This window comes from Anolis carolinensis, chromosome 1, assembly GCF_035594765.1.
Source record: "Anolis carolinensis isolate JA03-04 chromosome 1, rAnoCar3.1.pri, whole genome shotgun sequence".
In the NCBI taxonomy this organism is placed as follows: Eukaryota; Metazoa; Chordata; class Lepidosauria; order Squamata; family Dactyloidae; genus Anolis; species Anolis carolinensis.
In genome coordinates, this window is record NC_085841.1 from 324,312,108 (window position 1) to 324,326,213 (window position 14,106).

Consider the following 14,106-nt stretch of genomic DNA (forward strand, 5'->3'; position numbering starts at 1 on the left):
CCAATTCAGTTGCATGCGTGTAGGGGTTAACTGATACTATCCAAGTTTGCATTTTATCTAGCATTCAGAAGAACCAGAAGAATGTTGTGGTTTGACAGGATCAAGCCCTTGGACAAGATCAAAGATATACCTTGTCCAGAATCCTTAATTTGAATTTTAAAATCCAGTCTCCAGGCAAAACCGAGCAGGCTGACTCATATTTAGATCTTTCACTTTAAACTCACAGCAATCAGAAGTCCAGTGCTACAAAGTTGGACAAAGAATATATGCACCAATTTAAAGTTCAGCACTCCAAAGTGCATATCTATAGTACAAGCAAAATTGCTCATAATATACTTAAAGAGTAGGTGGCTCTGAAACTGAGAGCAAGAAACCATGCACCCATTCATTTCCTTTCCCTCCTCCTTTTCCTTTCTACACCCACCTTTCACCTGCTATTGCTACATATCTAGTTTTGGATGGTATGCCACTTTCATAATATAATTACCCAGGTTCTCAAGAAATACTTTTCTGGGGAGTAACTCCAGACCAATGTGGTCATACATAAATAGAAGTTGGCCTTCCCTGCCAACAAAGTTTGTTAGTCATAAATATTCATTGTATTCATTGTTAGTCTTTTGTAAATATTCTGAACCCATGTTCCCAACCATAAAGCTCTGGCCATATGTGCAAGCTCATCTTGGACAGTCTGCTCCATTCTGTCCAAGAAAATCTCATGTTCCCTGTTATGCTGAAGAGTACGTGCATAGCCCTCGGGTTTCTGAACCGTCTCTTCCAAAAGGATCACCAACGTGTACTTATTGCAGGTATAATTACTCACATCTTCTGAAAAGATCACAAACACATGACAGCAACAGCTCCATCATGATCCATGTTTGAAAGTCTCAACTACACATGAAACAAAACTCTGGGTCTTCTCACTCCAGACTCCCCTGCTAAACATCCCTGTTGTCCTCACTTTTATCCAGCCTATATAGATATAAATACATAGGCCTATATATATACAATATAGAGAGCTACCTTCATGACCGTATTTCCCCCTATGAACCTGCACGGTCTCTTCGTTCATCAGGGGACGCCCTCCTCTTGATCCCACCACCGTCGCAATCGCGGTTGGTGGGGACGAGGGAGAGGGCCTTCTCCATAGTGGCCCCCCGGCTCTGGAACTCTCTCCCCAGGGAGATTAGGCCTACCCTCCTTATTTTTCAGAAGAGCCTGAAAACTTGGCTCTTCCAACAGGTTTTTGGTGACTGATTTCCTTAGTTTGGGATTGCCCTGTTTGTCCATTCTATTTTTATAGCATTTTTACTCCTTGCCGTATATAGTCTTTAGGTGTATGCATCCTCCAGCACCTTAATGGGATAATAGTCCCTGGTACCTACCTCTTTCCTAATCTGTACTGTACAAAATTATTTGTACTTTTCTGGCCCACTACCCTTTTTAGGAGCCAACCCAGGTTTTTATCAAAGTGTGCTTATTGTTTATTGGTATATGTGATTTTATTTGTTTATGATTTCTTTTTATTGCTGAGTTTTATATTGCTTGTTGCCTGGGCTTGGCCCCATGTAAGCCGCCCCGAGTCCCCTTGGGGAGATGGGGCAGGGTATAAAAATAAAATTATTATTATTATTATTATTATTATTATTATTATTATTATTATTGTACAGTAGCTGTTAGCTCTTCCCCCAACCATGACTCACTTCCTCTCAGCAGGTGATTCCCCTCCCTGCCCCGGAGACCATGTGTTCATACAAAAGATCTGGGGCTACACACAACTGAACATGAACATGAACAAACACAAAAACAAGTTTCCAAACTCACAGAAATGAAAAGCCTTAACCCAACAAACCATCCCAAATGACTCTCAGAGTCTAGGGATGTTTAACCTAAAGGATACAAGTTCATCTTATGATGGGTCTTCCGTCGCACTCATGCACAACAATCCACGTGGGCTTCTCTGTTAGTCAAGCTTTTGTTTGCCAAGTTCCAGAGACTCATTCTGGGATTTGATTCTAAAGTATTTAGTTACAATGTGTCAATTTTTACTCGAATGTGTAAAATAATCTGGAGGTCTTATTTTCTAATTTTTTTTAAAAAAAATCATAGTGAAAAGCTCTCCCTGGTTGTGCATTGATCACATTTAGTATGATGAGCGCAAAATTAATCTTAATTTCCTAGAAATTATACATTTCCATCTTGAATAGATAACAATTCCTTTTTTATTTCTGTTTTGTTCCAGGATCGTCTTGACTCTTTAACAGAAGTGGATGACTCAGGACAGCTAACCATCAAATGCTCTCAAAATTACTTGTCCCTGGATTGTGGAATTACTGCATTTGAACTGTCAGACTACAGCCCTAGTGAAGACTTGCTTGGTGCTCTTGGTGACATGACCTCCAGTCAGGCAAAAGTGAAACCATTTGAGTCTTGGAGCTGCAGTGAAATGGAAAAAGACCTTCCAGAGCTTATCAGAAGTGTGGGGTTACTGGCAGTAGCAACAGATTCAATTGCTTCCAAATGTAATGAAAGCATTAATGGGAAAGAAATCCATTTGCCCCTGGCAACAGACCACCAGGAAGAAGAACAGTGTTGCAGAGCATCAACAGATATAGCATCCACTGAAGTTTCAGTCTCTCTTATTTCTGGGAACTTGCCTCTTTGTAAAACCTCTTGTGTGGAGGGGTCTGTTGGATCAGCTGATGGCAATGCTATCTTTGAATTAGTGAAAGAGGAGCTCAGTCCATTGCCCTCCAATGGAGGAAGGGACAAACAGCATTGTCACAGTGAAAACCCAACTCCCAAGAGATCTATAAGAGACTGCTTTGATTACAATGAAGATTCTCCCACACAACCTACCCTGCCCAAGCGAGGTTTGTTTCTCAAAGAAGATATATTTAAAACAGATATGATGGTCAATGATATAAAAAATCAGATTGCATTGATGTTTAAGACAGACCTAAGTAGGAGCACACCCTCACTGTTAGATCCTCCAGACAGATCAAAGCTTTGCCTGGCTTTACAAACAGCCTACAACAACTGCCCCTCTGCCATTAGCCAGTCATGTGATTGTTTACACAACATAAGTGACCAGAATCTCAAGTACACAATTCAGAATCACTTGAAGGAAAATTCCATGGGCCTAGCTAAGTCTAGTGACAGCTTGAGAAGAGAAAAACTGAGGAGCAAGAAGACACACGACATTCCTGAGGAAGTGGCATCATGCAGGATATCTGGAATTGTGTCGGATACTACTTCAGCAAAGCAGGTGAATAAAAGAGGACTTGCTGCTTTGCGGAAAGGAATTCCTTTTGGTAGCTTGCAATCCATAGAAGGAACGGAAAGCGACTCCACCTCCACATCTTCTGATCTTTGCAGACAGCAGGGACTGAATGGCCAATGTTACATTGAGAGAGATTCTGCTTCACCCGCTCATAGCCAAGTCAGCGGCTCTTCAGCTGCCTCAGAATCAGCAGTATCTTCATCCCCGGTTCTCCCAAGAAATGAGAGTGAAAAGACCCATTCATCTTCACCAGATTCTGGCAATACAGAGGGGAAAGCTGCTGAGATATGGTATGGTTCCGATGAATATTTAGCACTTCCGTCACACCTCAAACAGACTGAAGTATTAGCTTTAAAATTAGAAAATCTGACAAAATTGCTTCCCCAGAAGCCTCAAGGAGAAACCATTCAAAACATTGATGACTGGGAACTTTCAGAAATGAATTCGGATTCTGAACTTTACCCGACATATCAGATAAAAAAGAAGCACAAACGATTAGGTAGAGTTTCACCAAGCTCTTCAAGTGACATAATATCTTCAGTTGGAGACAGCATTGAATCTGGACCTCTTAGTGACATTCTTTCAGATGAAGAGCTTTGCACATCCTCATCTAGCATCAAAAAATACTTAGAAGACAGGCCAGGAAAACGGCCAGTAGCTCACTGTACTGATAAAAATGAAATATGTCCTACAAATAAATCAGTTTTAATTCAGCAGCTGCTTCAAGATATACAGCACCAGGATAATTATGAAGTTATATGGGAAAAAATGGAGGTAAGGAAAAAAACTGATAATATACATATGTGTATCTCTGTCAGTTCATTTTTGTTGTGTTTTCAGCAGGAGATCAAAACTGGTGGCTGGTAGGAATGGAAGAATCAAGTTGTTTTCTGTCTGTTGCTGTTCAAGCACATTTCTGCATTAATGTATGGTGTACTGTGGCAAAATTAGCATGAAATTACATATATATTTTATGAAATGTGTGATTTTATGTACCTTTTTGATGGGATATGCATCTATCCATCCATCCATCCATCCCAGGGCACTTTGTAAACACAGGATCCTTTCAATGTGAAAGGATGCTATTCACAGGAAGCTATCTTAATCCATGTCAGACCATTGGTCAGTCCATCCCAATGGTCAAGACTGATTGGCTAGCTCTTTCTGAAGTTCCAGGCAGAGATTTTTCTAGTCCTCCTGCTCTGCAGATTCCATGGATAGGATCTGGGACTTTCTGCTTGTAAAGCATGTGCTCTGCCATGGAGTTATAGCCTGTCTTTGAGTACTAAGGCTCCCCATGACTAACAGTGTGGAAATGCTGCTATTCTACCAGGCAAATGTGAAGTGATAAATTCACCCCTGGCTCACTGAAGGGGATTCCCAAGAGCAGAGGCACTGTAGCCTAAAATGAGTCACTTGTGATAGGGAAAACATTCAATTTAAAATGTGGACACATACCACATAGCTGATGCCATAACAACCAGATAGCTATACAAAATTTTATCCCAACCCTGCTTACAACAAACATAAATAAAATGAATATTCATTCCCAGGATACACACCATTGGCTGGTGGGAGGGAAGGAGGGAGATGGCAAGTCATGTCCTTTAATTTGGCCCTTGGCTATGTGGCAAGAGTAGCAACTATAAAGTTCGCAACCCTTTCTCATCCATAGACCAACCTGTGGCATATTAATTAAAGGAGGGTGGTCAAAATGATGTTTGTGAGCATGAAAATATGTTTTTATATCTCTTAATGCCTTTTGACTCCCTTGATGGTCCTTTCTCTAGCTAAAAAGTGTGTGTGTGTGTGTGTGTGTGAGAGAGAGAGAGAGGGGGGGGGGATAATTCCTGGAATATCAATTAACATTTTACATAGGTTAGAGCAGAGTTTTCCAGACTGTGCTCCTCCTGATGTTTTGGATTTCAGCTCCCATAATTCCAAACAGCTGGTAAAGTGGCTGGGATTTCTGGGAATTGAAGTCCAAAATACCTGGAGGAGCACAGTTTGAGAAACACTGGGTTAGGGGTTTGCCCTCCCTCCCTGTCTTTCTTCCTTTCTTTCTTGAATGGGATTCAAAGCAATTATTTAACATATTTTTAAAATCAGTTTTCAAAACTTAAGTATACTTTTGTTTGTTTTAAATTTTTTGAGAATTCAAAGACATCTACAGGAGGAAGGTTGACCCACAGACCTATAATAATTGCCATCCTTGGATCCCTTCATGTTTCAGCCTATCTAAGCAAGACATCAAAAACATCCGGGCATCCCCTGGGCAACGTCCTTGCAGACAGCCAATTCTCTCACTCCAGAAGCGACTTGCAGTTTCTCAAGTCGCTCCTGACACGAAAAAAAAGCCAAAAAAAAAAAAAGCAAGAAATTGTGATTTCCCCCCTTCTTTAACTACCCTCAAATACCACACACTATAGGTAGCATGGCAGGAAGCTGAAGAATTTGTTTTGCTTATACATGAAAAACGTAGGTTAAATTCTTTATGTTGTAGGAGGTATTCTGCCACAATATAATGCTCATAAATTGCACAATTTCACTGTCAATCATTTGCAAAAACTATAGGACTTATCCGCAACTGCATTTCAGTCCGCAACTACAGGTTCCAACTTGCATGGGCTTTTTTTTAAGCTTACAAAATTTACAAGGGAGAAAAAGAAATGTCACTGGCTCAAATCCAATGCTCAGGTTTGGCTAATAAAAAAGTTTTCCATCTGCTCTGCTACAGAGTGTCCCCAGACATGGTGATGTGACACCCCCTTGAGGCTTACTGCTGCTAGTGCATCTCCTTTGGAAATTCAGCGTAAAAAATTTGCCAGGAGTACTGTACACATACATATAGCTCAGAAAATGAAATCTATTGATGTAATGAAAAATATCAACTCAGTATAGCAATAATTTCAGTCCTTGATGGAAGAAGTAGTAGAATGTAGTAGAATGCCCCTTCACACTAGAGAAACATGTGCACGATGCACCATTAAGATTTTACACTAATCCAGAAACTTAGACTAGATTTAAGGTCCCATATAATGCGATTTGAACTGCATTATATGGCAATGTAGATCCAGTCAGTTAGATTTATAAGTATAGTTTTAAATCCCTTATTTTTTAAATTCTGAGCCATACTGCTCAAATGGTAGTTGTACCATGTTCAAGGAATTAATCCATCAATCACTTTGTTCATCACTTGTGTTTCCTCAAGACTGTGAGTCTAGGTAGCTAACAAGATTTAAAAACAACTAAAACCACATGTGATTGAAAAAAGAAATAAAAGCACACGTGAGAGCTATCATGGTACCTACTGGTTTGAATGTTGTGTTAGGATACTGGGGTTCAAATCCCCAACTCATCCATGGAAATCCACTGTCTGACGTCAGGCAAATCACACACACATTGCTTCACTTCAGAGGGAAGCAATGGAAAGTTATTTTGAATCAATCTTGTCAATAATAATAATAATTAATAAAATAAACTTTATTTATATCCTCTCCCTCTCCCCAAAGGGACTCGGAAAAAGAAAATTCTACTATACCATCACCATAAATTTGAAATTACTGGTGTATTTATTTATTTATTTGCGACATTTCTACCCCGCCTTTCTCTACCCCGAAGGGGACTCAAGGTGGCTTTATACATAGGCAACTGTTTAGTGCCTTAAAAACAATGTACAATTAAAATGAACATTTAAATAGAGTAATAAAATACACTAAAACAATTAAAAACATTTAAAACAATGCAATCACAATCAATCACGCAATCCACAATTATACACACAACACTTGCAAAAATCATTTAACTAAAACATACAATGAAATAAGATTAAAACTGGATTAATCTGCCTATAGAACCATTTACAATAATAAATTTAAAACATAAAGAACATTAATTAAAAGTCCCTTAACTTGCCTCTTTGTAAAATCTCTTGTGTCAAAGAGTCAGTTTCCAAAAGGTCTTCTTCACACTAAATTTTAATGTGCATTTGTAGAAATTTTTATGGTATTTGTGTGTTTTTAACTGTGCTGTGACATGCCTTGAGTCGTGGGGAGAGGCGGGTGAGAAATAAATAATAATAATAATAATAATAATAATTACAAAAATCCATTATATGGATACAAAAATCTCATTGTTGCTAGCTGAAATCATGTCATTTTCTTTATGTTGACCTGATAACATACTTAAATCCTTTAAATTAGTGAGGTTGTCATGGTTGTGTGCTACACTGAGATCTTTAGATCGTTCTTGTTGTGTGTCTTCAAGTCTTGTTGATCTCTAGATAGAGAACAGGTTATAAATATTTTAATAAATAATTAAATAGTGCCTCGACAAACTACTAATCCCAGAATTGTACCAGATTAAGTCATGGCAAGTAATAGTATAATAAAGGTATAGTGAAAAGAGTTTGTAATTCCCAATCCCTCACTCCCCAAAGTAAGCAGTTATACAGATAAGAAAGTGGGGGAAAGAAGAGATAAGGAAAATCCTTATAGGGTCAATAGGAGGGAAGTTGCAGGTCTGATTGGTACAATTCTGGGATTTGTAGTTTGTCAAGGCACTATTTAATTATTTATTGAACTATTTAAAATCTGTCCTCTATTCAACAGGACTTGAATAAACACAACAAGAACCATCACAACCTTACTAATTTAAAGGATCTGAATATGTCAATATGTCATCAGGTCAACATAAATAGAAATGCTGCTAGCTACAATGAGATTTTTGTACCTATCTAATGGATTTTTGTAATAATAATGATGATGATTTTATTTCTTACCCACCTCTCCCTACGGCCCGAAACAGGTCACAACACAGTTAAAAACACACAAATACTATAAACATTCTATAAACACACATTAAAATTCAGTTCCATAAAATATATGGATCAAAGCATTTCTGTAAAATAGACATTCATCACACAGGACAGAGACCTGTGTCGACTATAATGTCCAAAGTAGTGATAAGTATACATGATAGCTGAGTTATCTTCAACCACTGAAATATGATATGAAAATTGTTGTGGTCAAGTCACATGTATTGCTAATACAGATGAAATCTAGCCACAAACTCAAGACCCCAGAATAAGAACCCCTTGCATAGGGTTTACTGAAATTATATGCCTATAAGTGGTTGACCAGAGGTAAATATGGTTTGTGTGTTTGAATAGAGTGAAGTGTGGTAGCAATTACCCTGGCTGAAAAGAAACTACAAATAGAAAGAAAATCATAACATCGTGTTCAAAGAATGTATATAAAGCTTTCTTTGTATGTAGCTAACTAGCTATACTGTGATTAAGCCTCCAGATGGTGCTGTTTGCTTAGACAATGAAATTTAAGGGCTGGACAAAGTTATCTCTAGTAATAATTTTCAGTGTCAGGATTTTAGGATTCTAAATAATTTTCAATTTCTACAGTTGTTTTCTTTTGAACAGTCTCCATAACATTTTATAGGCATCATCTGAAAAGTAGTGGGATCATAGTGCTGTTTGCTTTCTACTAGACAATGGACTTCCCCCCTTGTGTAAGAGGATAACCATTGTAATATTTTTCCTATTTTATTCTACTTTTCCAAAATTTCTTTTATGATTTAATGTCCTTAACTCAAACCACATCTTCGCATGATGATGGCATTACAACTGATCCTGCTAATGCAGGGGAATTTAACAAATATCAATCAAACCCTTTTGTGGTATTAGTGTTGCGTACATTTCTGCATCACAATCACAATTTTAATATCACATGCAACTATGATTTTCATGACATAGATTTGGAAGTTAATCTGTTTCTTTATTTGTTGCAATATGCAGGGGAATGAACGATAGAAAAGCTGGTTTTACAAATGTGTAAACAAGGTCATGTGGACATGACATTTATAGAATGAGAAGCTGTCCCAAATCATTAATTCAGATTTAGTCATAGATTAGATTGCACACAACTTCAGATAGCATTTCCGATTATGATGGTGATGATGATGAACTGTTTCAGGGGATATTTGTGCATACAACATGTTTTCTATTCCTCTGTTATGAATGGCACCTTCTCCTCATTACATGCAGATCCTCTTTCCTATTCTCTTGAGACTATATGCACTGAGACACTGGTTTGCCTTGTCCCTAATACACAGCCATACACAGAAACAATTGCTGCACTCTATGTGATTTCTGGAACTTCGTGTTGTTAGAGCCATGTCGTTAAGGCCAAACTGTAGTTGCAGTCACCATTTATTTTAGTGCAGCTCATGGGCCTCGTGAAACTGGTTTTATAGACCTTACAGAATCCCCTGATACCTCCATACCAGAAAAAAATGGAGGAATTTTTTGCTTCCAGGAATAGTGGTTTTTGTTTTGTTTTTCATACAACAGGCTACAAGCCCTTTAGACCACACAATCCTTTAAAGCATCAAAAATCAAAATTGGAAATAGATATCTAGCAGTTTCATTTTAAAATTGCTGGTTTGTTTCGGGGCAAAAAAATCACAACAGCCTACTAAAATTGCCTATAGTACTTGCAAGGGCGAAAAGGGACTGAATTTAACTTCCTCATAATAACCCCCCCCCCCCAAAAAAGAGAATTAATAGAAAAAAGTCTGTAAATTAATGATAGAATAATGATTTCAATGTGGAAGACCCATGTCTAGTCTATAGCACTTTCAGGTAAATCAGACTTGTTTTAAGGTCCTGACTTGGCTTAATAGTCTGCATTTACTCTGCAGTTGTTCTTAGTTGACCCAACAGCATTCTGGAACTTTTTGTCCTCATCACAGGGAAAGTCAAAATAATCCAATTTAGCCCTCTATTAAGAGAAGCTGGGGAATGCTCCAGAGTTTCAGCCACACTGAAACTCCAGAGTATCCCATGGCTTTAGCGCAGCATTAACAGCAGAACCAGGTCTGATGTGGACCAATTGACTGTCCACACAGGCCACCTGTGCTCATCAGGGGGAAAGGATCAGGTCCATATTGCCAATACTAGGCATCTGCAGAACTCCATGACCACGTCTGGCCATTGCAGGCACTCCATGCTGGACATCAGCAGAGGAAGAAGAAGGGAAGAAGTGTGTTTCTCCTGATTCTCCTGGAACTTGTGACCTGTAGAAGTGTCAAAAGGTTTTGTTTTTTCCCACAAATCTTTTCAAACAAACCAGAAGTAAATCTATCTACTAGATTATAGCTTTACTAACAGCTATGCCTTCTTCTTGTTCTTTTTTCTTACGGTGAAAGGGATTTGTGAGCAAGTTGGACGAATTCATTCACTGGTTAAACGAGGCTATGGAAACCACTGAGAACTGGACACCTCCTAAGGCAGAGACAGACAGCCTTAAACTCTACCTGGAAACACACTTGGTAAGAGAAAACTATTGTCTTTTAAGTCACTAATGAAAAGAACCTTCCTGGCTTTCTGTGTTTTTAAATTAATTTCCAATGTGGATCATTTTAAGGAAAGGAATAACATACTCTTGCCAGTGATAGCAATGTAATTTCAGTCCATTTATGCTTTGAAAAGAAATCAGATTCCCCATTTGAGCTCTTAAGCAAATACTCTGAAAGAAACAGTACTTATTATTATTATTATTATTATTATTATTATTATTATTATTATTATTCCCAGAATTCTCAAAGTCTTGGAACCAATTGCTATTATCCCCCCCCCCCCAAAATCAAATGTCACCTCATACAGAAAATAAGAAACTGAAGAAAAAACATTTTCCTCCTATAATTGGTGAAATATAAACAAGGACTCTGATATTAATTATTACTTTTCTGAAAATATTAATATATGCTCATTATCACAAAATGCTACATTGCTTACATTTTAAAGCTTAACAGTTGGGGAAAATAATGGAACATTTGAAAGAGAAACAGCTGAATTAGGATATATCCACAAACTCCATTGCCAGAGGTCAGGACAGAAGCAATGTTACACTTATTAAAACTTTCTGTCAAGGACAGAACACCACAAGGTTCAAGATAACAGAGTTTATTGGATTACAGAACTCAAAAATGCCCGTAAAATACAAGGGCCAGGCAGTATTAGCCTTTAGGAGCAAAAAGGGACAAGGAAAAACGTTCAAAAGATAAACCGGATTAAACCGGAGTTTAATCCGGGTAAAAACAAACTGCTTGCTTCAGCCTGGGGATAAACAAAACAAAAGCCGAGGAACAAAAGATACAAAAGAATGCAACTAATTGGCAGCAGATTCCTCTCTGCTGCCAACACTGTGCTTAGAGTAACTTGCGTCGCTCCCACACACACAGCAGACAGGATTTCCAACACGAACAGATCAGCCAAGGATTGTAGCAGTAGAGTAGACCCAGTTCTTTTCCGTAGATCAAAGCCAGAAGCAGACGTTTGTAGTTTCCAAGTCCAAGAAGGGGGAAGACAAGCCGTGGTCAGTTCAGTCCGAGTTTTCAAGGCAGGAGATGGCGTCCGTCAAGAAGACGACGGAAGGTCAAGCTAATAAGAGTAAGCACAGGTTTGCACAAACAAATGCCCACACAATTCCTCCCGCCGTCTGACCCTGAATTCCAAAACAACTTACGTATCAGCACACGAAAACACACCAGTCTTCAGGAAAGCGTCCCACACAGATCCCAAGCGTTCGTCCAGATTACCTTGCCCAACGCAATTTGCAATTGCTCCCAAGCCCCATTTTATGCCAGTTACAAATCCTCATCACTGTCAGCTGTCCTCCTTAACCCGGGCGTTTCCTCATCACTTTCCTCATCAGAGCTGGAACACCTCTGACTACGCCCCACAGCATCTCCAGCTGTGGATCCCGTCCCATCCCTCCAGCTATACCATGGGTCTAATCCTGAAGGTCCCCATTCATCTTCTATCCCATTATGGCCAGTGGCACCCAATTCCTCCCTCACCCGAGTCCAATCCATCTCATCCTCCTCCGAGCTAACCAGCCCCTCCTCCATTCTCTCCGTAAACCCCTCAAAAGACTCTTCGTCAGATGGTGCTGCAAAAATGTCTCGCAGTCTTTTTCTTTCTCGCTCCTCGAGAGTATCTAACTCTCGAGGAGTCTTACGCCCACGTCTGTCAGTAACAGAGCCATGAGGCTCAATCATAACACTTTCATTGTCATTACATCTACTAACTAGGACTTTCATGCCTGCTTTCATGCTTGACTGATCTTGTAAACATATGAATGCACTGCGCCAAGCATTTACTCCAATGTTCTATGTGTATCTTCTTATCCTGGCTTGTATGCAAAACTTGTCTCACATTTTCATGCTTTTAATTACTCTTTATGACAAGGGAGGCTGCGGGGCTGCAGTAGCCATCCATGCTACATGCCCAACACACACACAAAAAGTATATTTTAAAAATAATTTCAGATGCCCTCTTAGAATATTTGGAGATATTTTCATTATAGTTTAGGATTCCATAGGCAATTTTATGTCCCGAAAGACTTTTCTTAACTACAGGATGTCTCTTGAGTCTAAATTATGGCATGAATGCCCTCTATACCTCTTGCAAGGCATTGGGTTTGTAAAACAGCATTAAAATATTTTAGATGTCTGGAATAGGAGGTGGCTAGATCCACAAAAATTGTCTTAGGAAAAGTGTGGGGCCCATGGGCCCCACTTTGCCCACTCCTGTTTTTTGACAATCATTTGAGATTGAAATTGTCACCTTATCACCATACTCATGAGTTTTTTCCATTTCTATTACAATTCACATTCCTGTCCTTTCACCACCTCTGTGTGTGTGTGTGTGTTCACAGAGGCCTCTGTCCCTGTATCTGATGAAATTTTATGGATTTTTTAATATTGAAACAGACAAACATGACAATGTCTTTGTATCTGGTCAGTTCATATATACAGTACATGTGCAGTACAATGCTACTAAATTGGGATAGCATATACAGTAGAGTCTCACTTATCCAACACTCGCTTATCCAACATTCTGGATTATCCAACACATTTTTGTAGTCAATGTTTTCAAAATATCGTGATATTTTGATGCTAAATTCATAAATACAGTAATTACTACATAGCATTACTGCGTATTGAACTACTTTTTCTGCCAAATTTGTTGTCTAACATGATGTTTTGATGCTTCATTTGTAAAATCATAACCTAATTTGATGTTTAATAGGCTTTTCCTTAATGCCTCCTTATTATCCAACATATTCGCTTATCCAACATTCTGCCAGCCCGTTTATGTTGGATAAGTGAGACTCTACTGTAGATTAAAACTTAAAATTAAGGCTTGGCAACTTGTTAAAATATTCAATTGTGGAATAGTTCTCTAAATATAAGTAAAGAAAACAAAGAAAACCATTCTTTTCAAAACTGAAAACATCACAGCTCCAATTGTGGCAATTGTTGTGTTTGACATTGGCCACAATGACCGACACAGAAGTGAGGGACATGCAAGCATCCAGATGTTATTGGATTGCAACTCCTCTAAGTCCTTGCCAGAAAATCCAGTGTTGATTAGATGAAGGGAAGGGAATTGCAGTAGGACTAACTCTCCTCATCACTGCACTACAATGAAGGTTTATTTATTCACACAGAATTGTTTCTGAAGACATACTAGGTCATTGGGTCCCTGAAAATGTAACCTGCTACAAAATGGGATGAAATACTGTCTCAACATTTCTAGTCAAAGTATATGATATGGTGCTCCTCTTATGCACATTTACTTCATTGAGTTTTGTTTTGAATCTTGTTAAGAGAATAAAGTGGGATATAAATAATAACACTAACAATAATAATTATTTCATTTTGGAAAGAGCCATAATTATGTCTCACTTGATCTTAGAAGCTAAGCAGACTCAGTCCTGATTATTATTTAGATGGGAAACTGCCAA

The 14,106-nt window shown here is 38.6% G+C and overlaps 1 protein-coding gene across 8 annotated transcripts in view; it reads left to right on the top strand.

The window, feature by feature from the left end:
• The window catches only part of akap6 (A-kinase anchoring protein 6), a 337,540-nt gene that overhangs the window by 119,533 nt on the left and 203,901 nt on the right, over positions 1 to 14,106 (top strand). For all 8 annotated transcript variants that reach the window (XM_062968252.1, XM_062968251.1, XM_062968253.1 and 5 more), the window contains 2 exons: positions 2,240 to 4,054; positions 10,502 to 10,624. In XM_062968252.1, the coding sequence (XP_062824322.1) occupies positions 2,240 to 4,054; positions 10,502 to 10,624 (1,938 nt within the window). The remainder of the gene's footprint in view (positions 1 to 2,239; positions 4,055 to 10,501; positions 10,625 to 14,106) is intronic.